This window comes from Ursus maritimus, unplaced genomic scaffold, assembly GCF_017311325.1.
Source record: "Ursus maritimus isolate PB19 unplaced genomic scaffold, ASM1731132v1 scaffold_6, whole genome shotgun sequence".
NCBI classification, from domain to species: Eukaryota; Metazoa; Chordata; class Mammalia; order Carnivora; family Ursidae; genus Ursus; species Ursus maritimus.
The window spans coordinates 21,634,601-21,657,351 of record NW_024426774.1 but is presented as its reverse complement, the minus strand read 5'-3'; the positions used below and the strand labels follow the sequence as shown (position 1 = coordinate 21,657,351).

The following is a 22,751-nucleotide window of genomic DNA, read 5'->3' as shown; positions in this document are numbered from 1 at the left end:
TAAAAAATTTTAGTAGACAACTAGAACTTTTCCTTAGTTATCTCACTACGGAGTATACTTTTCCTGAAGAAAAAAAAATGGTTTCCCAGCATCATATACTCAGGTTTAATAATTCTCAGAATAAGAATAAAGAAAGAATATGTATAAGTCAATTTTCACCACATCCTGAAGAAAGTCAAGGGCAGCATCTTCTAATGACATATGATTCAGCCTCATGACCAGTTCTTCAAGAAAAAACGTAATAGGTATAAAACAATCTTTCTCTGGTTTAGTAACTGTAGTGACTCTTAGACTTTTGTCATTTCAGTAATCCCCCTTTATTCTGGGGACCACAGCTTCTCAACATAAACCTACTAGTTGGGAAGTTCATGGGTGCAGACCTGGCCCAAGTGGGACAGACCCGGGAAAGCTGATCTATGCCTGTCTGTAGATTATCCAACATGGGATCCGTTTCCCGCTATATGGACTATGGAAGTGGAGGATTTGAGCTACATTTCCCATTTCATTTATAGTACTTCGTGCTGGATTTCCACCACCCGCAAATAAAGAATCCTAATTAATACAGAAGTTATTTTTTTTTTTTTTACTGACTGAGTTCTTATGTAAATGATTTATCTAACCCACTGACTTACCTCATCCAAGAATAAAATTTAGACACTGAAGTCCACACTCATTTTCAGAATAAATTCACTCTATTCTACATAAGAACCATATATGCCTAAAGCATAATATTAAGTAAAATCATATTGCTGAATATTTAATGGTTTTTCATTCTAACATCAAAAAATTCTATTAGTGGATAAAAGACGTATGCTTGGGAATATAAGTGGATAATGGCTTCATGATGGAATAATGAAATCTCACTGTGGCAAATCAGGATGCAGTCAAACTCCATGCTGTTCCAATATTTAAAAGGTCTAGTTCACCTTTCATTTCTTTGGGATGGCCACGTAGAACTACACTGATGCTGGTGAACAATATCCTCATCCTAGGAATCTGAAGAGTTTATTTTGGGACTGAGACTATCAGTAGCAGCCTGATCATCAGATTAGGAGCATCCAAATGCTAATAATATGTAAATCAGTTCCTAATGCGAACTTAAGTTTTCAGAGTAGTATAGCCAAATGTCCCACGGTTATGATACAACAACTTCAGGAACTTAGATCTTAAAACTTTCAACAGGTATTGTGGATTCCTTCTGGGACACAGGTATTTTTTTCCTGGTTGTTTTGTGCTATACAAGAGTTTCTTTCTTTTCTTTCTTTCTTTCTTTTTCTTTTTCTTTCTTTTTTGTTTGTTTGCTTGCCTTGTTGCTTTACTCTCTTTGCACAAACTAAAGGTCCAGAAAGACATCAGTGCTTCAATGTAGGCATTTCATCTATAATAGAAATGTCATTTCATCGTACTTTGGGGGGTGTGGGGGGAACGCTTTCCATTTTCCCAAATAGGTTCCACTTTTTTCCTGTCTGACCAGCAAGGAAAGTAAGGACATAATAATATAAAGTTAGAACTCTTAGAACTACAGAAAATACGGAAATTTGATTTTGAAGAGAAAAAAAATTAGATTATAATTCCAGAAGGATTTTTTTCCTTTGACCTTCAAGAACATGAGCAGAGGCAATGTTAGGTTCAAATAAGACAACCACTCAAACCAATAAAGCCCAACGAATCAAAACAAAGATACCGTAACTGTAAATTTATGAATTAAAGAGATTATATAAATAATGTATTCTTATATACTTCTGAATTTGGTTTTAAATGAGCTGAAATCGAGTTTTAACTGGAATACATGGAGGTCAATGAGTCTGCGATCTAAGAGTTACCAAGGAGACAGCTTGCCACCCTAATAGAGCATAATAATTGCTAAAACCAAATTAATTATGCTTGGTAATCACAGATCTCATATGTATATTTTCCACAACAGGAGTGTGGAGAAACTAATATAAATTGCTGACTTCCATTCTCACTTGGACTTCATAACCCTTGGATACAGAGTGGAAAACTAGTCAACTAGAAGCTAAAAATAAAAGTTTAATGAGGCACAAAAATCCCATGTTTTACTTAGGGGAAAAGAAAATAATTTCCCCACCTTGAGCAGAATGTATTTTAAAAAGTGTTCCCTAATCTCTTCTATAGTCTATAGTGTATATTCCAGCAGACCATACTCTCTGAACAACATCAAATTAAGAAGGTAGGAATTTTTCTTATATTAGACTAAAGCTATATAACTACAGGTTGAAATATGGGGCTGAGGACAGCTAGCCATATCTTAAATCACAACCAAAATCCTCATTTGTGATGAACCTAGGCCTCGGGTTAAGGCTTTCTGTTCAGAACCTGCTCCCTGGTCCAGGTGGCTTCCCTCACACTAACCGTAGCCTAGTCACTTGGATTCTGCCTCTTCTGCGCAAAGCATGCGCGGACCCGGCCCCAAGATGGCTGCTCTCCCAGCCACACCCTGCTTGCACCATATTTAAAGGAATGCCATATACGCTGGTTTATATCGATTCTGGACACCCCAGCTGTGAAGGTGCCTGAGATCAACTGCTGACACAAATAAGGAAAATGAGATGCCCCTTAGCACAGCATAGTTAATATGTAATCCTACCTAAAGACAGAAGGCCTATTAGATAACTTCCATTAGAGTCTTTCCTCCCCATAAGACTAACAATGATTTTTCCCCCAAATTTAGTTTACTTATACTAATTGTATCTTATAAGGAAAATTCATTTTTCCTTTTAGGGCTACTATTTTAGTTTTTAGATAACAAATTCAGTGAATCTTCATATAATAAATAATTTAAATAAATCCGCTATCTGAAAAAGATGCTGGCAAGCCAATCCTACAAATATTCAGAGTTAAATAAATTACTTTAAAAACTCATTTACGTTTAAATAATTACATTTAAAAGCTCATATGTGGTATCACATATTTTTACCTTGAGAAGATATGTGGGAATATTGCTGAAATCCACTGGCAACTTCAAAAGGAAACGAGCTGAAAATTCACCAGTCTGTAGGACAAAAGATATAATAATAAAGATTAAAATAAGAAATTGATTGTGAAGTGACAATTATAGCCAAGGCCACAAGTTCAACCTGTTCAAACTGGAGGCATTTTCAATTTGGGTTTCCTAACATTAGCAAGAAAAGAAGGTTGGAAAAGCAGGGAAAGATCAAAAAGAATTCTTAAATTATTAGCTACTAAAAGCATAATTAGAATTTTTTAAATCTGCACTTTCAATGTGCAATAAAATTATAATGTCGCATTACCTTTTTGGGTTTTTTTAAGTGTAAAAAGAATACATGAATGTGTGATTCTTTTTTTTAGTCCAAGCAATAGAGACAGACCTCTCCCTTTGATTCATTTCCTTTTTATTCAAGCATTCAGACCACTAAGATTTATAACCCACAAGCGACTGACATACATCACTATCCTTTACAGTGTGTCTGGGAGTACATACAAAGGTCAAACTTCTGCTGAGCGAAAGCAGTCTATCAGTAGGTACCCCAAATAAGATTCTAATTTCCTGAACAATGTATTAACACATTATCACCAACTAATATTTTTCAGTAATTCTATGAGCATAGTCTCCATAGGAAAGATGTACAGAGGTTTAGAGATTTAAAACACTTAACCAAGCCTAAATAATGACTTCTACTTTTTTTAAAGAAAAAAACAACTCGTGTAAAAGAAAAAGTTTTCCTCTCAATTTATGATGATGGGAAATCATAAAGTTGTTTTTATGATGGGCATGGCTAAGGCATCATATTTTTTTTAAAAAACTTTGTCATAGTGTGGAGAAGGGGCTTTCCAGCTGGGCTATCAGACACCTAGGGGTGCCAAGGAACCTCTGCAAAGGCCACAAGGAAGGGTGCTGAGCTGGTGGGGTCCTGGCTCTTCCAACCTCTCCCCCTGCAAGCCTGCAGTTCAGCTTGGGATTTTGACATATTGGGTTTCACTATGACATGCTGTTTGCACAAAGAACTCCAGGGATGATCTAGAACTAAAGAGTGGATCTCTCTCATCTTTTATTTTGGGAACACTGAAGAGCTCCCAATATCTCCACTGTCTTCCCCCCCTTAAACACACACACACACACACACACACACACACACACACAAAACAAGCACCTCCAATCCCTAAAACACATGCTTAAACACAGCAAGCATTTACAAATATTTTTTTATGGATCGGTGGATGAAGGCACATAAGCATACCTACACACCTCTTACAGAAGATTCCACATCAATCACCACGACTTTCTACAAATACTCTAACAACTGGCTGCCATTTTTAAACTCTGACCTAAAACCTTGAAAACACAAACAGAAATATAAACCTTGAGCTCAAAAGATAAAATTGGTAACTACCATCTGCATGGCGGATCGTCGTTTTACTGCTTACAACATCTTTTAACTCACATCGACCTCTGGTTAAGGACAGAACACTTCCTCATTGCCACAAGCCTAACCCCATGACACAAAAAGCAGAAACGAGAGAACTGAATGGACAGACTCAACGCTGAGGCAAGCCAGACAGACTCACAGAAGCCACTGTGCCACCAGAAATGCCAGTGGTGAGAAACAGGAGGCATCACGGGAGCTGAGCAGCTACAGTCACAGGGCACGCCCACCCATGCAGGCTACTTGAAAGGGTAGGTAAGAGCCGCCTAAGGATCTACAAACAGCTCACCACAGTGGGGTGGGAGGAAAAGGTCTGTGAAAGAGCCTCAAAAAATTCTTCCATTCTATTACAACCCAAGATTACTAGAAGGTATGGTTTTGGTGTTTTGTTAAGCTCCTAGAGGATTCTACAACTAACACCACCTTTGAGTGTGATTCTTTTGACCTAAGTACAGGGGCTCATATATTGAAAGAGGTGAGTATAGGGACAACATAAAGCACTACAGAATTATATGTGAGATTATAAGAGGGGCATATAGCCCAGTGGGAATTTGGGGTGTGTGGGAAGAACAGAAAAGTCTTCCTTGCGTGCTGGTACAGTGCTACAGAGGAAGGAACGCTCATCAAAGAAGACAAATTCCCACCACTGTCCCCATTCTTGCTCCTATATAATCAATTTTTCCCTCTTTACCCACTCACCAAAAAGTCTTCCTTAACTTTCATCAGGTCCCATCTCACTTCCCTGTTGTACTTTACAAAACAACCTCCTGTAAAGAACCAGTCTACATTTGTCCTTTCACTATTCTCTCTGAAGCCCTTTCCTGACAGCCTTCACGGCCCTCCACCCCCCCGCACCAGTCAACCCCAACCGCTCATCAAGGTCACCAATGACCTCCCCACGGCCAAATCCAACAGTCATTTCTCAGTGCTCATTTTATTATTTGTTCTCTCAGCAGCATTTTGACATAGCTGATTACTACTCCTTTCCTGGAACATTCTCCCCTTGGTTTCCAGGATCCCACTCTCTCTTGGTTTGACTTTACTTCACTAGCCCTCCCTACAGCCTCCCCAGCCTCGGAACACTGCAACACAGCACCAGGGCTCAGCCTCAAGACCTCTCTCCTTTCCTAACACTTCCCAGGTGACCTCATCTAGGCTCCAGACTCTCTCAATACCATTTATGTGCTGATGATTCCCAAATGTTCTATCTCTGCCCAGACCTTTCCCTAACTTGTTTCATTTATCCAACTATCATGAATGAAACCAAACTCCTGATTTCCTTCCTTTGATATTAGTCTTCATTTTAGTAAATGGCAATTCCATTCTTTCAATCCCTCGGGCCAAAAACCTCAGGTTTTTGCTCATCCCACGTTCAAAGTGGCAGCAAATCCTGTTGATCCTACCCTCAAAATAGATCCTTAGTCCAACCACCTCTCACCACAGGACAACCACCTGATCTGAGCCACAGCTATCTCCAGCCTAGGTCACCGCAATCAGCCCCAAGTGCTTCAGCCACTGTTCATCTGGAATTCTGTTCCCGTCTCTGTAGGCACAGCAACCCTTTCAATATATTAGCCAGATTATGATCCTCCTTTGCTCAAACCTCTCAAATGGTAGGAGTTTAGCTCCTTTACAGAATAATCTGACAAGACAGCAACTGAGCAGAGATGTGAAAGAGGTGAGGAAGAAAATCATGTGGAATGTGAAGGAGAAACATCCCAGGCAAAGAGAACACAAAGTATAAAAAGGGTTGATGCAGGGGCAGGACTAGATGTTCAAGAAAGAGCAAGGACGTCAGTGTTACTGGAGCAAACAAGCACTAATACCGATCACTAATTCCGAGGTCACCCCAAAACTCTCTTTTCCTAACCACTGTAGGATGTGCAACAATCACTCAGTAACATTAGTAAATACCAAAATGACGACTGCATCTACATGGAACATTTGTTAAGTAATTCCAGGGGATATTGAGAGAGGTTTTCTACAAGTACCAAAGGGTTAGGAGAGGTTGCAGAAGGGAGTTGGTTGGACAGACAATAATAAATCAAACTCAACTCATCTTCATTTTCAATTTAGAGACGCAAACCATCTACAATCAATGAACAGCCATTTCTACCCACTGGTATACAATGTCAATCGGTGAGTTAAAATGGCAATCTCAAAACACTCATGTTAGACTCAATGGCTCTTCTACATTTTTTTTTGGAAAACAATAAAAGGAATAAAATGTGGAATTTAAAAATTAAAACAAGCCTTGTACATATAAGGTAATGGGAAATATAATTACGTATTTAGCACTTGGACTCATGTGAACTGCTAGTTATTTTAGTCCATGTACTACATTTTAGCTCTTTTTGCCCTATTTTAGTTTGTACAATATATTTTTATTCTACCAGCTATTTTAGAAGAACATTCCTTTAAAAATGCTTAGACAATCCCTACTTTATCCCCTCTCAAAATGTTGATCCTAGAACTAATATAAATTTATGTTTATTGGCAAAAGAGTGATTTCCACAACTAAACTCATAATAAAAGGCAAGTTGATCCAAGGACTAAGGGGAGTTTGTGTTTATCAGCAAAGGACTGATTTACACAACTAAATTCATAATATGAGAAACTTTTAAGACTATAAAAGGAATTTGGTGCTCTGGAAACCATAGAAAGTACTTTCCAATAACCAAATTTCCAGCTGACTATACATTCTTTGTTTTGCCATGAGAGAATAAAGAAAACTTAGCACTTGTTTCTAACAGTGTTGGAAATGCTGGAAACCGACTCAAGAATTCAGTTTTCAGTTCTGCCACTGATTTTCCTTGTGACCTGGAAGTAATCTCCTTCTGTGTAACTAAGTAAATGCTGACTTAAAACATGTCTTAATATAAAACTTAAGCTATAAATTACATAAGGAGCAAAACATAAGTGAAAAATCCATTCTGAGTTCTACCTCAGATGACTTTTTCTGTTTTTATATTCGAAGTTCCAACAGTTATTCAAGCAATTTACGGTCACTCTGTTGTAACGTCAAAGATTGCTTCCATAGCAATCTTTCCTGTAAGCTGAAAATGAGACATTTAGATGCAGCCAAGTGAACAGAATAATTTGATTTTTTTGTCAGTCCTTGGTCAAAGCTTCTCTTGGATAGATGTAGAAAATTATCTGACCTATGACTGTTAAAATGTCAGCCATTCTGCCAACTGCCTTAATGGCAATTTCCCCAGCTTAGCAATAAATATGTGCATCCTTTCTTTTTTCCAAGTTATAGTACACTGGCAAGTAACTTAAACTAACAAGACCCTGAGTTTTGGCAATTTATTAGGTCTGAGCTTTTCTCCTGGTAATAGCAGCTGTGTCATGTGACAGGTAGTGACAGGTAGACATCTTGTGCAGAATGGGCTCCAAACCCAGGTTGCTTGGTAAAGGGAAATTCCACTTTCTTTCTTAGAGGCTGTTCCCTTGTCAACAAACAAGCTGTCATCCAAAACTGACTGCTTCTACCGCTTGGATAGCTACAAGTGAAGAAACACTCAAGAATGACTACAAATGTAACAGGGTGACAATTGGGTAAGGGTGATTCTTCGAATGGATTCTAACAACGAACAGCCCAAGTCTGCAGACTGTTCCTTGGCAAATGCATAACTACCCATTACATATGAAAAGGAAAGCCAAAGTCAGTCTAACTAGGATTTCATAACATCTCACACTTCACAAAATGTTTTCTAAGCTACATTATTTAATTATCCCAAAACTCTGTTCAATAGATATAATTCCCTTACACCTATTTCAGAAATGAGAAAACTTGGGCTTAGAACAGTCAAGAAACTGCCCACAGCCACTGAGAGAGTAATAAAGACAGCTCAACTTCAAGACTCAAGATCCATCCATCCTATTCACTACTATGAATTAAGAGCCTCAAATGTGTCTGTCAGGCCCTAGATGAGGTATTGCAAGTATAATGAGTAAAGGAGACAGCCCCTGCCCTCTTGAGGCTTATCATCTAGTGGGTGAGTCAGACATTCACCAAAATAATGCTCCTATAAATTACACCCTGTGAAAAATCTATCCAAGAAAGAGCAGAGTGCTCTGATATTTCAGGAAGACTGGACCTGTCTAGGCTTTGGGGTTCATTACTTTGTGGGAACTCTTAGAAAGCCAAGTCATAAGACCATGTGGAAAAATAAACAATTAACACCAGCCAGGAAAACTTCAAAGAAGCATAGCAATGGGGGGGGGGGGGGGGGGGTCAAGGGATTGGAGGTGATATACCAGAGAGTAAAGACAAAGAAATTACAGGAGGGTAATACTGGTACTAAATCAACAAACAGAAACCTAAGTCCAGAAATAAGGCCAACTACATTTAGTGTATGATTGATGATGTGGGACAACTGCATTGTCATCTAGGAATAAAGTTAGGTCCATATTTCACATCATATATGAAGATAAAGTCCAAGTGGATTATGCATTTCAGTGTATAAAATTGAAACCATAAGGAAGAAAACACTGATGAATGCCTTTATAACCTTGCAGCAGGGAATGCCTTTCAAATAGGACTCCAAATTCAGAAGCCATAAAGGGAATGAGGGGTAAATTTGATGGCCTGAATATAAAAATTTTGTGGATGGCAAAAACCACCATCGGCAAAGTCAAAAGACAACTGACAGAGGAAAATGTATCTGCAACCCTATCACAGTCTTACTGAAAAAAAGATTTTTAAAACCCAAGAGGAAAACAGGCAACAAATATACAGAAAAGAAATACAAATAACTCTTGGACATGAAAAAATGTTTAACCTCATTCATAACAAAAGGAATACAAATTGAAATTAAACTGAATATCATTTTTTACCAGACTGGCAGAAATCAGGACATTAAAGATATCACTGCACTGTGTTCACCTCCACTGTTTCTGATGACAAGTCAATGTTGACTCAAATAACTGCTCACCTATAGATAAAGTGTCATTTTCCTGTGATCACTTAAGATTTTCTCTTTATGTTCAGTTTTCAGTATTCTGACATGCATTTCTCTTGGTTAGGGTTTGTTGAGATTCTTGAATCTGTAAATTTATGTCTTTCACCATATTTGGAAATATCGAGGCATTATTTCATCAAATATTTCCCTGCTCCCTCTTCTTCTCCTCTCCTCTCCTTCCAGGACTCTACTTTCACATATATTCAATGTTTTAATTTTGTCCTGTAAACTCTGCCTTCCCTTCTTTCAAGTATCAACTTCTATCCAGTACCTAATTGCTTTCAATCACTATCCAGCATCTTCAGGCACATGTCTTTATATTCTGTCCAAAGCTTAGAGTTGTTATGTATGGAAGGGTTAGTGCAGACGCTACCAGGCCATTATGCAAAGTGGAACTTGACAGAAATCTACAAATATGTCAATATACTGTTGCAACATTGTGGAGAAATAACCACTCTGATATATTGCTGCTGGGTTAATAAATTATTAGTATGAACTTTATGGAGGGCATTTTAGAGATAAAATTATAAACACACATAATCTTTGATCTAGCAATTCCTCTTCTAGTTATTTATCTTACTTGATAATAAGACGTACTTGAACACATGCAAAATGACAGGTACAAGAATGAAGGAGCTCTCTATATTTGGGGGAAAAAAATCCCTAAGCTATGTTAGGTCAAAAGCAAGATGCCAAACATGGTGTATAATATATGTTCATTTGCATTAAGAGAAAGGAATATATATATATATATATATATATATATGTATTTGTATTTCCCTATATGTGCATATTGAAACTCTGAAAAGCTACACTAGAAAAAAGCTATACCAGTGCTTACCTGGGGTGGAGGAGGAAAGAAAGGTGGCTCTGATTTGGGTGGACACAGGACAATGACGGGAGGGAGACTTTTCACTACATATATTTTAATAGATTTTGATTTTGGGGCACCTGGGTGGCACAGCACAGTGGTTAAGCGTCTGCCTTCGGCTCAGGGCGTGATCCCGGTGTTATGGGATCGAGCCCCACGTCAGGCTCCTCCGCTATGAGCCTGCTTCTTCCTCTCTCACTCCCCCTGCTTGTGTTCCCTCTCTCGCTGGCTGTCTCTATCTCTGTCAAATAAATAAATAAAATCTTTAAAAAAAAAAATAGATTTTGATTTTTCAGCAATATGAATATATTACCCACTCAAAAACTTTTAAAAAGGAATTTGCAGGGGCGCCTGGGTGCCTGTCGGTTGAGTGTCCAACTCCTGATTTCGGCTCCGGTCATGACTTCAAGGTTGTGAGGCTGAGCCCTGCGTCAGGCTCCGTGTTGAGTGTGGGGTCTGCTTCAGATTCTCTCTCTCTCCCTCTCCCTCTGCGCCTCTCTCTGCTCACACTCATTCTCTCTCAAATAAAGAAATAAAATCTTTTTAAAAAGGAATCTGCAAATAAAAGTGTACATAATGAGATGCTCATAATTCATGCATTTGTTCATTCATTCATCCATTCATTCATTCATTCAACAAACATTTACTGAACACCTATTGTGCCAGGTGCCAGGTTAGGTGATGATGGAGATCTTAAGACAAACAAAATACAATCTCTGTTCGCGTGGAGCTTAAAGTCTACTCTAAGTAGACAAATAAAATATTATGATGTGATGCTCTGACAGGGATAATCAGTGGATGCTTCTGGAAGTAACTGAGCTAGGACTCTGCATTTTAGGTGACAGAATTCCATTTGAAATTCACCTGAGCAAATGAAAGATAATTTCTTAAAAGGATATGAGCTATCTCATGGAATCTAAGACTAAAAACACAGCCCAGCCTCAGTTCGAAAGACTTGAATACCCTCAGCAGTTTCTCCTTATCTCTGCTCACTTTGTGCTTCATCTTACTTTCTCTCTACCTACCATTTTTCTGATTCTTTTGACTAGATAATATGAGAAAAAATTTATGTATGACACACCAGTTACTCATAAGGAAACCAACCTCACTTTCTCAGTGCTAACTCCAAATTCTCAGGCAAGAATTCTGTTTGGCTTCCGCGCCTTCTGAACTAGTCAACACTACCTCCATGCTTCTTTACAGTAAAAGTGTTAGTGGTACCATAAATTCACTGAAAATAACTGAAAAACTAGGAAACATTTTTTAGGAAGGGGGGGAAATAAAGTTGTATGTACACTCTCCCAAAGCCATAAAAGAATCTGAGGGGTTTCCCGATAGAACGCTTCAAATACAGGATTCTTCACCTTTTTCCTCTTACTACACAGAAACAAAGCATCTGGTCCTTTGCAGACCCTTGTAGCTCCCTTTCACGCTGAGAAAACTGTGTAAAGGGTGCTCCCTAGATCTAAATGGCCACCTAGGAAATGGGGCAGGGCACCCAAGGTTTCAGAACACGTGGCCTCACAAACAGAGGGGCGGGGGCAGGATTCCAGTCCTTCCTCAGACCTGCTCTCTAAGGTGCAGCCAAAGGAAGCAGAAAGGATTTCCTTTGTGTTTCATATGCCTCCATAAAACCGGGTCTTTTCCACTTGATGCACCCTGCTGCTAAAAGAAACGTGACTTTCCTACTGGTATTTCTATTATTTGAAAAAATAATAAATTTCCCTTTAAATGTCCGTAACACTGAAAAAGCTATCCTATTCACCTTTAAGGTCTTTAATTTAGGTGTACACACTTATGAATGGAGTCAAAATCTGAGATATAAACTACTGCTAGAAAGATCCTAAGTACTCCTACTGACATACGGGTCATGACATACGGGTCAAAATTCGATATTAACAAATCCATTACAAAAACAATAAAAATGTGAGCCCCTGTCGTGGGTTCATTTATTTTAAATCATGTTCAACTTATAATAGTTCCATGTGGTTAACAACAAAAACAAACAAATGTGTCCGTTCTAGAAGAGCATGTAACACAGCTGACTACCACACTACACCCTTTTCAAAGGAGCAAGCACAAGTTTATCCCTGTCCACAAGGCAAATGCCTTTAGGGCATAAGTCCCAAGCAGCGTAAATTCGACACGGATTATGAGAGAAGCCCCTCAGACTCCCTGCTACGTAAGGCTCACAGGCAATGCCAGAACACCTACTCCATCCTCACAGCGGGAGGTAAAAAGGCCACATGTGTCCAGGCTCTCCAGATATTTTGATCCCTCTCTTAGCACTCTGGCCCTCCTCTCCCACCATTCATTACAGACCAGTGCTAGACAAGAGAAAGATGATACAACACACAAATGGAAGCCACGCTTACACATGTAATTAAAGATTTTTTTAATATTTTCTAATAGCTGCATTTAAAAAGCTAAGATAAACAAGTGAAATCACTTTTAATACTATATCCCAATATATCCAAAATACTCTCATCTCCACGTGTGATCAATATAAAAATTGTAAATGAGATCATTTTTTGTATGAATTCTTTGAATTCGGGTGTGTATTTTACATGTGCATATATCTCAATTCAGAGGAACCTTGCACGCGCTCGAGAGCCACCCGTGTGTGCCTAGCAGCTCTTGCACTGGACTGCACGGTTCCAGACATTGTTCCATTAATTCCAATCTCCACGTTCAGTTAGATACTCTCTGTCACAAATACCCCGAACCTTCCTTGAGCTACCAAACACCATGGACCTGGCACACTCCTCACAGAAGGCGGATACATGCCATCCGGTTAGTGGAGGGGTGATCATGGGACCCCACCGCTTCTTCCAGACAATACGGTTTTTCCTTCTTTCTCCAAAAACTGTCTAAACCTACTGTCTTTACTTCGTTTTCTCCACCTGCATTCCTGACACCCTGCAATCTGCTCTCCCCAGCTGAGAACTCCATCAGAACTGCTCCTGGAAAGACCAGCACCACTTTCTCCCTCTTAAAAAGTAACTTTCCCTTTCACCTTGCTTTCCATTCCTTATCTGCATTTTAGTGACATCAACTTCTATTAATCCACGTATGGTACCTTACAATTAACAGCACTTCCAGAGATAATACAGGAACAACCACTAACCTAGAATTTATGGAGCCCTTACTGTCATAATTCACTTCAACTATTTACAAGAGAAGGCTAATGATACTAATAATACTTTATATTACATAACTCCATGTTTGCTTAATTCTGTTTGCTTCCCACACACAGGATCTCATTTATCTTTGTGTCAAGGGTGGATGACAGGGGAGTTACCTCCAGGAAAGTGACACAGGGAAAACCTATAGCTACACATGCACAAAACTGATGACAGAATTGGCATCTGAAGCTCCCACTTCCCAGATCACTCTTCCTCCAATACATTTCCTATGTATCCAGGCCGCTGCTCTGAAGGACTTTACACTCTAACAAAAACTACTATAAAAGTAACCAAACAAAGAGACCATCGGACTGAGGTGGCTCGCATGCCTTGGTAGCTGATATAAGCAAACTGAAATCTAAGCCAATCATTTCCTATAAATGCCTCAAAATTAGGAAGAACAATCAATCACAAACAGCCAACTGGGCTTTCCTAAATAATGCAACTACTTAGGCTACAGCCAGTAAGTCCCCTGCTTTGTTTCTGTGGCTTCTCTACAAAACCCTGCCCCCTAGCTTTTGTCAGTAGAATGCTCCTAACCACTTCGAATTGATTTTGCTCAAATTCTTAAAAATTTTAATATGCCTCAGTTTTTTTTTTTAACAAATCTCGTATACTTTCCCCTCAAATGTAACATCACAGCAGGATGAGATGACAGAAGGCTAGGTCATTAACTCAAACGAGGAGCTCCTCATGGAATGGCTGCTTTCTTTTCTGCACAATATTGTTAAATGCTGCCAGAGCTTAATTTATAAGCCATAGATTCCTAAAAGCTTACTGTGATTTGGGGTCAACTACAGTAACAAAAAAAGATAATTGCTTCACATTCTCCATTATATAAGTATATGTCATTATTAAGAAAATACCCACAAAAGGAAAAAATATGTTGCCAAAACACTGCTTTATCTCATAGATCACCCACTGGTATTCTTTAATATGTAAAAAATGTGAAAACATGTGGTTGTGGAACATCTCAATACATTCACTTCATAGCAGGAAAGAAAAATGTCTTTGATCAAAATCTTAGGTATGATAAACTAACTTTGAGTTCTGGGAATTAAAAGCCAAAGAGAAAAATCACAAGTTTCTTTACTGTGCTTTGTTACAATTCACACACACTGGTTCTTCAGATACAACAGACCCATGCAGGAAATGCTGGCAAGGCAGCTGATATATATAATATAAAATGAGACTTAGCCTTTACCCATTGAGAAAACTTTTAATGTACCCTTATTTTGATGTAGCGTATCAAAAGAGTATATATGATTTTAATACCTGTAGCTTATATTGTGGCATTCAACAAAATTAACATTCTCATCTTAAAACTAACTCTGCTCAAAAAGGTAGCAGGAGGGAGGATCTTTGTGGTGATGGAATAATTCTGTATCTCGATTGCAGTGGTAGTTACAGGAAATGATGCATGTGGTAAATGGCATACACATACATTGTGCCAAGGTCAATTTCTTAGTTTCCATACCGTACTACCATTATGTAAAATCAACCACTGGAGGAAATTGGGTGAAGGGTATGCATGACCTCTGTACTATTTTAAAACCTCTTTGGTGAATCTATAGTTATTACTAAATAAATAAATATACCTTAAAAAATAACTCTGACCATGCAGGTACATAAGAATTGTTCATTCTGAACATATAAGCTTACATTCCAATGTATCATCTGTTTTCTCCAGATTAAAAAAAAAAAGAACAGTGCTTACTAAAAATTACAAAACCACCACAGATCAAGAATATAATGTTCAAAACTAACATCTACTCATTCAAGGAGATGGGCAAAGCAATAAGACAAATGACTTCATAAAAAGATAAAGGCAAGGGGCGCCTGGGTGGCACAGCAGTTAAGCCTCTGCCTTCAGCTCAGGGCGTGATCCCGGCGTTACGGGATCGAGCCCCACATCAGGCTCCTCCACTAGGAGCCTGCTTCTTCCTCTCCCACTCCCCCTGCTTGTGTTCCCTAACTCGCTGGCTGTCTCTCTCTCTGTCGAATAAATAAATAAAATCTTTAAAAAAAAAAAAAGATAAAGGCAAAAAACAAAGGGTTTTTGCTGGTTTTCTTAAAAATGTTACTTTCAAGTGTGCATTTGCTAAAACCTTCTAGATGGGAGTTTGGGGGAAATAAGAAGAGTGTCTTTGAGGTGGTATGGAGAGAACACTGATTTTCAAATTAGCAGGCTTGTCAGAAGGCTGACAGGAGATCAGAACCCTCTTCCTCTTCTCCATGGCTACTAAAATTTTCCTTTTTTATTATTATTATGATATGTTAGTTATCATACAGTACATCATTAGCTTTTGATGTAGTGTTCCACAATTCATTGTTTGCGTACGACATCCAGTGCTCCGTGCAACACGTGCCCTCCTTAATACCCTTCAATGGGCTAGCCCATCCCCCTACCCCCCTCCCCTCTAAAGCCCTGTCTGTTTCCCGGAGTCCACAGTCTCTCATGGTTCGTCTCCCCCTCTGTTATCCCCCCCTTCATTTTTCCCTTCCTCCTCCTAATGATCTCCCTGCTATTCCTTATGTTCCACAAATAAATGAAACCATATGTAATTGTCTTTCTCTGCTTCACTTATTTCACTTAGCATAATCTCCCCCAGTTCCATCCATGCTGATACAAATGCTGGGTAATCATCTTTTCTGATGGCTGAGTAATATTCCATTGTATATATGGACCACAACTTCTTTATCCATTCATCTGTTGAAGGGCATCTCGGCTCCTTCCACAGTTTGGCTATTGTGGACAATGCTGCTATTAACATTGGGGTGCATATGGCCCTTCTCTTCACTACATCTGTATCTTTGGGGTAAATACCCAGTAGTGCAATTGCTGGGTCATAGGGTAGTTCTATTTTTAACTTTTTGAGGAACCTCCACATTATTTTCCAAAGTAGCTGTACCAACTTGCATTCCCACCAACAGCATAAGACGGATCCCCTTTCTTCATATTCTCTCCAACATTTGTTTCTTGCCTTGTCAATTTTTGCCATTCTAAATGGTGAAAGGTGGTATCTCAATGTGGTTTTGATTTGAATTTCCCTGATAGCTAATGATGTTGAACATTTTTTCATGTGTCTATTAGCCATTCGTATGTCTTCATTGGAAAAGTGTCTGTTCATATCTTCTGCCCATTTTTTTTATTTGATTATATGTTTTTTGGGTGTTGAGTTTGAGAAGTTCTTTATAGATCTTGGATACCAGCCCTTTATCTGTAGTGTCATTTGCAAATATCTTCTCCCATTCCATGGGTTGCCTCTTTGTTTTGCTGACTGTTTCCTTTGCTGTGCAAAACCTTGTTATCTTATTAAGTCCCAAAAGTTCATTTTGGCTTTTGTTTCCCTTGCCTTTGGAGACATGTCATGAAAGAGGTTGCTGTGGCCGATGTCTAAGAGGTTACAGCCTATGTTCTCCTCTATGATTTTGATGGATTCCTGTCTCACATCAAGGTCTTTCTTTTTTTTTTTTTTTTAAGATTTTATTTATTTATTTGACAGAGAGAGACAGCCAGCGAGAGACGGAACACAAGCAGGGGGAGTGGGAGAGGAAGAACCAGGCTCCTAGCGGAGAAGCCTGATGTGGGGCTCGATCCCAGATCGCTGGGATCACGCCCTGAGCCGAAGGCAGACGCCCAAAGACTGTGCCACCCAGGCGCCCCTCACATCAAGGTCTTTCATCCATTTAGAGTTTATCTTTGTGTATAGTGTGAGAGAATGGTCAAGTTTCATTCTTCTGTATATAGCTGTCCAATTTCCCAGCACCATTTATTGAAGAGACTGTCTTTTTTCCATTGGATGTTTTTCCTTGCTTTGTCGAAGATTAGTTAACCACAGAGTTGAGGATCCATTTCCGAAGTCTCTATTCTGTTCCATTGGTCTATGTGTCTGTTTTTGTGCCAGTACCATGCTGTCTTGATGATCACAGCTTTGTAGTATAGCTTGAAATCTGGCAACGTGATGCCTCCAGCTTTGTTTCTTTGTTTTTTTTTTTTTTTTCCAACATTTCCTTGGCGATTCGGGGTCTTTTCTGGTTCCACACGAATTTTAGGAGTGTTTGTTCCAGCACTTTGAAAAATGGTATTGGTATTCTGATCTGGATGGCACTGAAAGTATAGACTGCTCTGGACAGCATAGACATTTTAACTATGTTTATTCTTCTGATCCATGAGCATGGAATGTTTTTCCATCTTTTTGTGTGTTCTTCAAAGTCTTTCATCAGTGTTCTGTAGTTTCTAGAGTATAGATCCTTTACCTCTTTGGTTAGGTTTATTCTGAGATATCTTATGGTTTTTTGTGCTATTATAAATGGAATCGATTCCCTAACGTCTTTTTCTTCAGTCTCATTGTTAAGTGTATAGAAATGCAACTGATTTCTGTGCATTGATGTTGTATCCTGCCACATTACTGAATTGCTGTATGAGTTCTAGTAATTCGGGGGTGGAGTCTTTTGGGTATTCCACATAAAGTATCATGTCATCTGCGAAGAAAGAGAGTTTGACTTCTTCTTTGCCAATCTGAATACCTTTTCTTTTTGTTGTCTGATTGCTGTTGCCAGGACTTCTAGTACTATGTTGAACAAAATGGCAAAAGTGGGCATCCTTGTCGTGTTCCTGATTTTAACAGAAAGGCTCTCAGCTTTTCCCCATTGAGAATGATATTTGCTGTGGGTTTTTCATAGGTGGTTTTTATGAAATTGAGGAAAGTACCCTCTATCCCTACACTCTGAAGAGTTTTAATCAGGAAAGGATGCTGAAACTATCATCAACAACTATACACCAGTAAATTAGGCAACCTGGAAGAAATGGATGCCTTCCTGGAAACCTATAAACAACCAAGACTGAAACAGGAAGAGACTGCCATCCTAAATAGGACAATACCCAGTAATGAGATTGAAGCAGTGATCAAAAACCTCCCAAAAAACAAGAGTCCAGGGCCTGATGGATTCCCTAGGGAATTCTACCAAATATTCAAAGAAGAAATAACACCTATTCTCCTGAAGCTGTTTCCAAAAGTAGAAACAGAAGGAAAACTTCCAAACTCATTCTATGAAGCCAGCATTACCTTGATCCCAAAACCAGGCAAAGACCCCATCAAAAAGGAGAATTACAGACCGATATCCCTGATGAATATGGACACCAAAATTCTCAACAAGATCCTAGCTAATAGGATCCAACAGTACATTAAAAGGATTATCCATCATGACCAAGTGGGATTTATTCCTGGGATGCAAGGTGGTTCAACATTCCCAAATCTATCAGTGTGACAGAACGTATTAATAAGAGAAGAGACAAGAATCATATGGTCCTCTCAATTGACGCAGAAAAGGCACCTAAAATTTTCCTTTTGTCAGCTGACAGTAACATAGAAGAGGCATCTCAGGTTTTTAAGAGCCTCACACTTTTAGAACAGAAATGGACAGTTAAGAATATAAATATATGTGGCAGAAAGAAATATTCAGTGAAGACAAGCAGTCGCCATCCTCTCAAAAGAATATGGGATTTTGTAATCCAAAGGTACTAAATAATTACGCACAGTCTTAGATTCATCGCAGAGAGTATTTCCCAGATGGACCAGTCGGATCGGGAGAACCAAAATAAATGGATTTACATTTAGGCCAGGAATAACATACGGATCGCACGGTGTTTTATTTGGAGAGCATATTAATGTCTTAATTCATAAAGATCAATTTATTTCATATAAAAAGTCTTCATGCTTCGATATTCCAATAAGAGATAACAGATGTGGGGCGCCTGGGTGGCTCAGTCAGTTAAGCGTCCAACTCTTGATTTTGGCTCAGATCGTGATCTCGGGGGGCCCTGAGCCCCACATCTGGCTCCGAGCTCAGCGGGGAGTCTGCCTGAGGGTTTTCTCTCTCTCTTCCTCTGCCTCTGCCCCTCCCCCTGCTTGCACTGTGCACACTCGCTAAATAAACAAATAAATAAAATCTTTAAAAAGAGAGAGAGCGATAACAGATGTGACCTTACTGATAAGTAAACCAGTCATATATGTGTGCTTACAATTCTTGCTCCCCATGGATGCCATGCCCCTAAGTTATTCTCCAACTGCTACCCATGCCCTCCTCTACCTATCATGCTGTGTGCACCCTCCCTAAGGCCTCAGCGGTTCTGTTCATCAGGGGCAGCAGTCACTAAATTCTACTAGCTGTACTTGCACTTGAGACAATCTACCCGGCACTGCTATTTCATTGTTTTACAAATGTGTAGGGAGTCTCTGCAACTGGATTTTAACACCTTCAACAGCAAAAGCTGTGACTGGCCTACTTTTTACCCAAAACTTTTTTGGGTTACCCTTTTTTGGGGGGGGCGGAGGTTTACCCTTTTTACCCAAGACTAGCAGAGTAGACTTTCCATAAATGGACATCAGTCCTGCACTGGCTTAACCCTATCAAACCACATCTTGGGGGTTTGCTGCAGCATTCCAGTGCATAAAAACATAAAAATAACTTTAAAGGGATTCTGTAGTCTTTCACAGTAACTATCTTTTCAAACTCCGTGTTATCAGAAAATTTGAAAAGCTTTTCGATGTCCTAATAAAAGAGTGAACAAAAACAATAGGGTCAAAAGAAAAGCCCTGTGACATTCCACAAGACACCTGATGGCTGACAAGAGTTACATCCAATCTGTTAGGTGTAGCTCTTCCACAGATTCCAACAACCAAGAAAGGAACATACAGTCAGGAGAATACTACGGGAGAATGACAGAATACTTTATCGAAAATGAGATAATCTAAGTCAATGGCATCCACCTTCCTTACAAGGGTAAAATAAACTGCCTTGTCTGTTTCTGGGTTACCCAACTGTCCTTCCACCTGACTACTGCATTCTTATTTAAATGTTTGCAAGTCAAGGGACGCCTGGGTAGCTCAGTTAAGCGTCTGCCTTCAACTCAGGTCGTGATTCCAGGGTCCTGGGATTGAGCCCCACATCCATTGGGCTCCCTGCTCAGCGGGGAGCCTGCTTCTCCCTCTCCCTCTGCCTGCCGCTCCCCCTGCTTGTGAGCACTCTCTCTCTCTCTCTCTCTCTCCCTGTCAAACAAATAAATAAAATATTTTTTAAATGTTTGCAAATCATCCACGTAAAGACCTGAGCATAATTTCTTTTAAAAATCTCCACATTTTTCCTTTCTACAGTCTTCTGGGATCTTTCTGCTTCTCTACAGTTTCTCTAAGATACCTCCGAGAGCACAACTGCCCGTTTCTTCAGTGCCTGACACAGTCTCCCCTGGAGCCTCCAGATGGAACACAGCCTTGCTGACACCTTGATTTTAGCCCAAGGAGACCCATTTCAGACTTCGGACCCCCAGAACTAGAACAATAAGAAATTTGTGTAGTTTTAAGCCACCAAGTTTGTGACATATTTTTACAGCAGCAAAAGGAAACTCATAGTCCCAGATTCAAAAAATCTTGGCTCACAACTCAAAATCAAGTTCCTTGCTTTCTGCCAGGGTCCTGTGTTTATTGTCCAGATTCTTGGTCTAGTGTTGGATTCCATTCGCAGACTGCCCTTTAATGCATTCCTGAAACAGTTTGCCAATATTGAATGTGTTTCATTCCTCAAGACACCTTTATATTCTGTTCCTTGACCAGTGACTAACTCATACACCTATCTTTTCACTTCTGTAGTCTCAGCTCCCACTTCTACTAGGCCCTCCCTAGCCCTACTCTGCTGGAAGCTTAACCTCTAACTGTCCACCTTGCCTTGTTATGGGACTCTCAGTTTCTTCACTTCCCTGAATCCATACCCATTGCCCTAATCCTTACAGATTACTCAACAGTAAATCAAAATAAACTGGGTAAGTATAGCAGTAGTAGGCTTTTTAAGTAAAGAATGAAGAATCAGTTAACATAAAATACAAAGTTTTCAAAACACTATAAATTTTAACTATCTAGCTGCTTAAAATGAATTTGAACTTCAACATCTAGATGGTCTACAAGTCAAGAATTAGCTGAGCCAATGAATATAAGGTTGACCCTTGAACAACACAGGTTTGAACTGCATGGGTCCACCTATGTGGAGATTTTTTTCAATAAATACAGTTCAGGACTATAAATGTATTTTCTCTCCCTTCAGATTTTCTCAATAACATTTTCTTTTCTCTAACTCACTTTATTGTAAGAAAACAGTATATAATACATATAACATACAAAGTATGTGTTAATCGACATTTTATGTTAGCAGTGAGGGTTCCGGTCAGCAGTAGGCTATTAGTAGTTAAGTTCTGGGGAAGTCCGAAGTTATACATGGAGTTTTGACTGCATGATTGGGGTGTAAGGGGGGGAGATGGTGCCCCTAACCCTGTGTTGTTCAAGGGTCAAATGCAATTTAAAAACTTTTTAGATCAAAAAAGGTGCCATAAAACTGGATATATTTAAATTCAGCCTTAATATTCAAAGGGTGAATTGGGTGGGAAGGAAAATCCTAAAAATTAAAGACCAATTAGTTTGACAGTGATTCCCATTTTCAAATGAGTCTATCAGCACTAAATGTCTAAAGCACTAAATGTCTAAAGACAACACAGGTTCACCAAGAAGTCATGCCAAATTAACCTAACAACTGTTTTTGAGAGGAGAACTAAGATGATTATTTAATAAGAAAAATGCTAGGATGAGAGGATAAACTAAGTTCAACAAAGTTTTCCTTATTATTCATATGAACAGATTCAAGATGCAAAATCATCAAGAGTTTAAAGCCTTAAGCTCTTCACTGTTGGTGGAAACTGAAAACGGTGCAGCCACTATAGAAAATAGGAAAGAGGTTTTTGAAAACTTAAAAATAGCACTGATGATATGATCCAGCGATCCCACTCTTGGGGATATAATCAAAAGAATTCAAAGCATGATCTTGCAGATGTATTAGCACACCCTTATACAGTGCAGCTTTATTCACAATAGCCAAGAGGCAGAAGCAACTCGAGTGTCCATCGACGGGTAAATGGATAAACAGAATGTGTACACACTTACAACGGAGTACTCTGCAATCTTAACAAGGAATGAACCTTGTTCATTCACATACACATACTACAACCTGCGTGAACCTCAAAGGCCCTATGCTAGATGAAATAAGCCAGTCACAAAAGGACAAACGTTGCATGATTCCACTTATTGGAAGACTCTAAAAGACTCAAAATGACAAACAGAAAATAGAAAGGTAGTTGCCAAGGGCTAGAAGGCAGGGGAACTGGTACTTAATGATACAGCGTTTCAAATCTGCAAGATGAAAAAGTTCTAGAGATATATTGCACAACAATGTGAAGATACTCAACACTATTGAACTGTATACTCGGAAACGGTGAAGG

The 22,751-nt window shown here is 39.2% G+C and overlaps 1 protein-coding gene across 2 annotated transcripts in view; it reads right to left on the bottom strand.

The window, feature by feature from the left end:
- BABAM2 (BRISC and BRCA1 A complex member 2) overlaps positions 1–22,751 on the bottom strand; it is a 398,067-nt gene that overhangs the window by 251,798 nt on the left and 123,518 nt on the right. For both annotated transcript variants that reach the window (XM_008700275.2, XM_040623041.1), the window contains exon 6: positions 2,939–3,013. In XM_008700275.2, the coding sequence (XP_008698497.1) occupies positions 2,939–3,013 (75 nt within the window). The remainder of the gene's footprint in view (positions 1–2,938; positions 3,014–22,751) is intronic.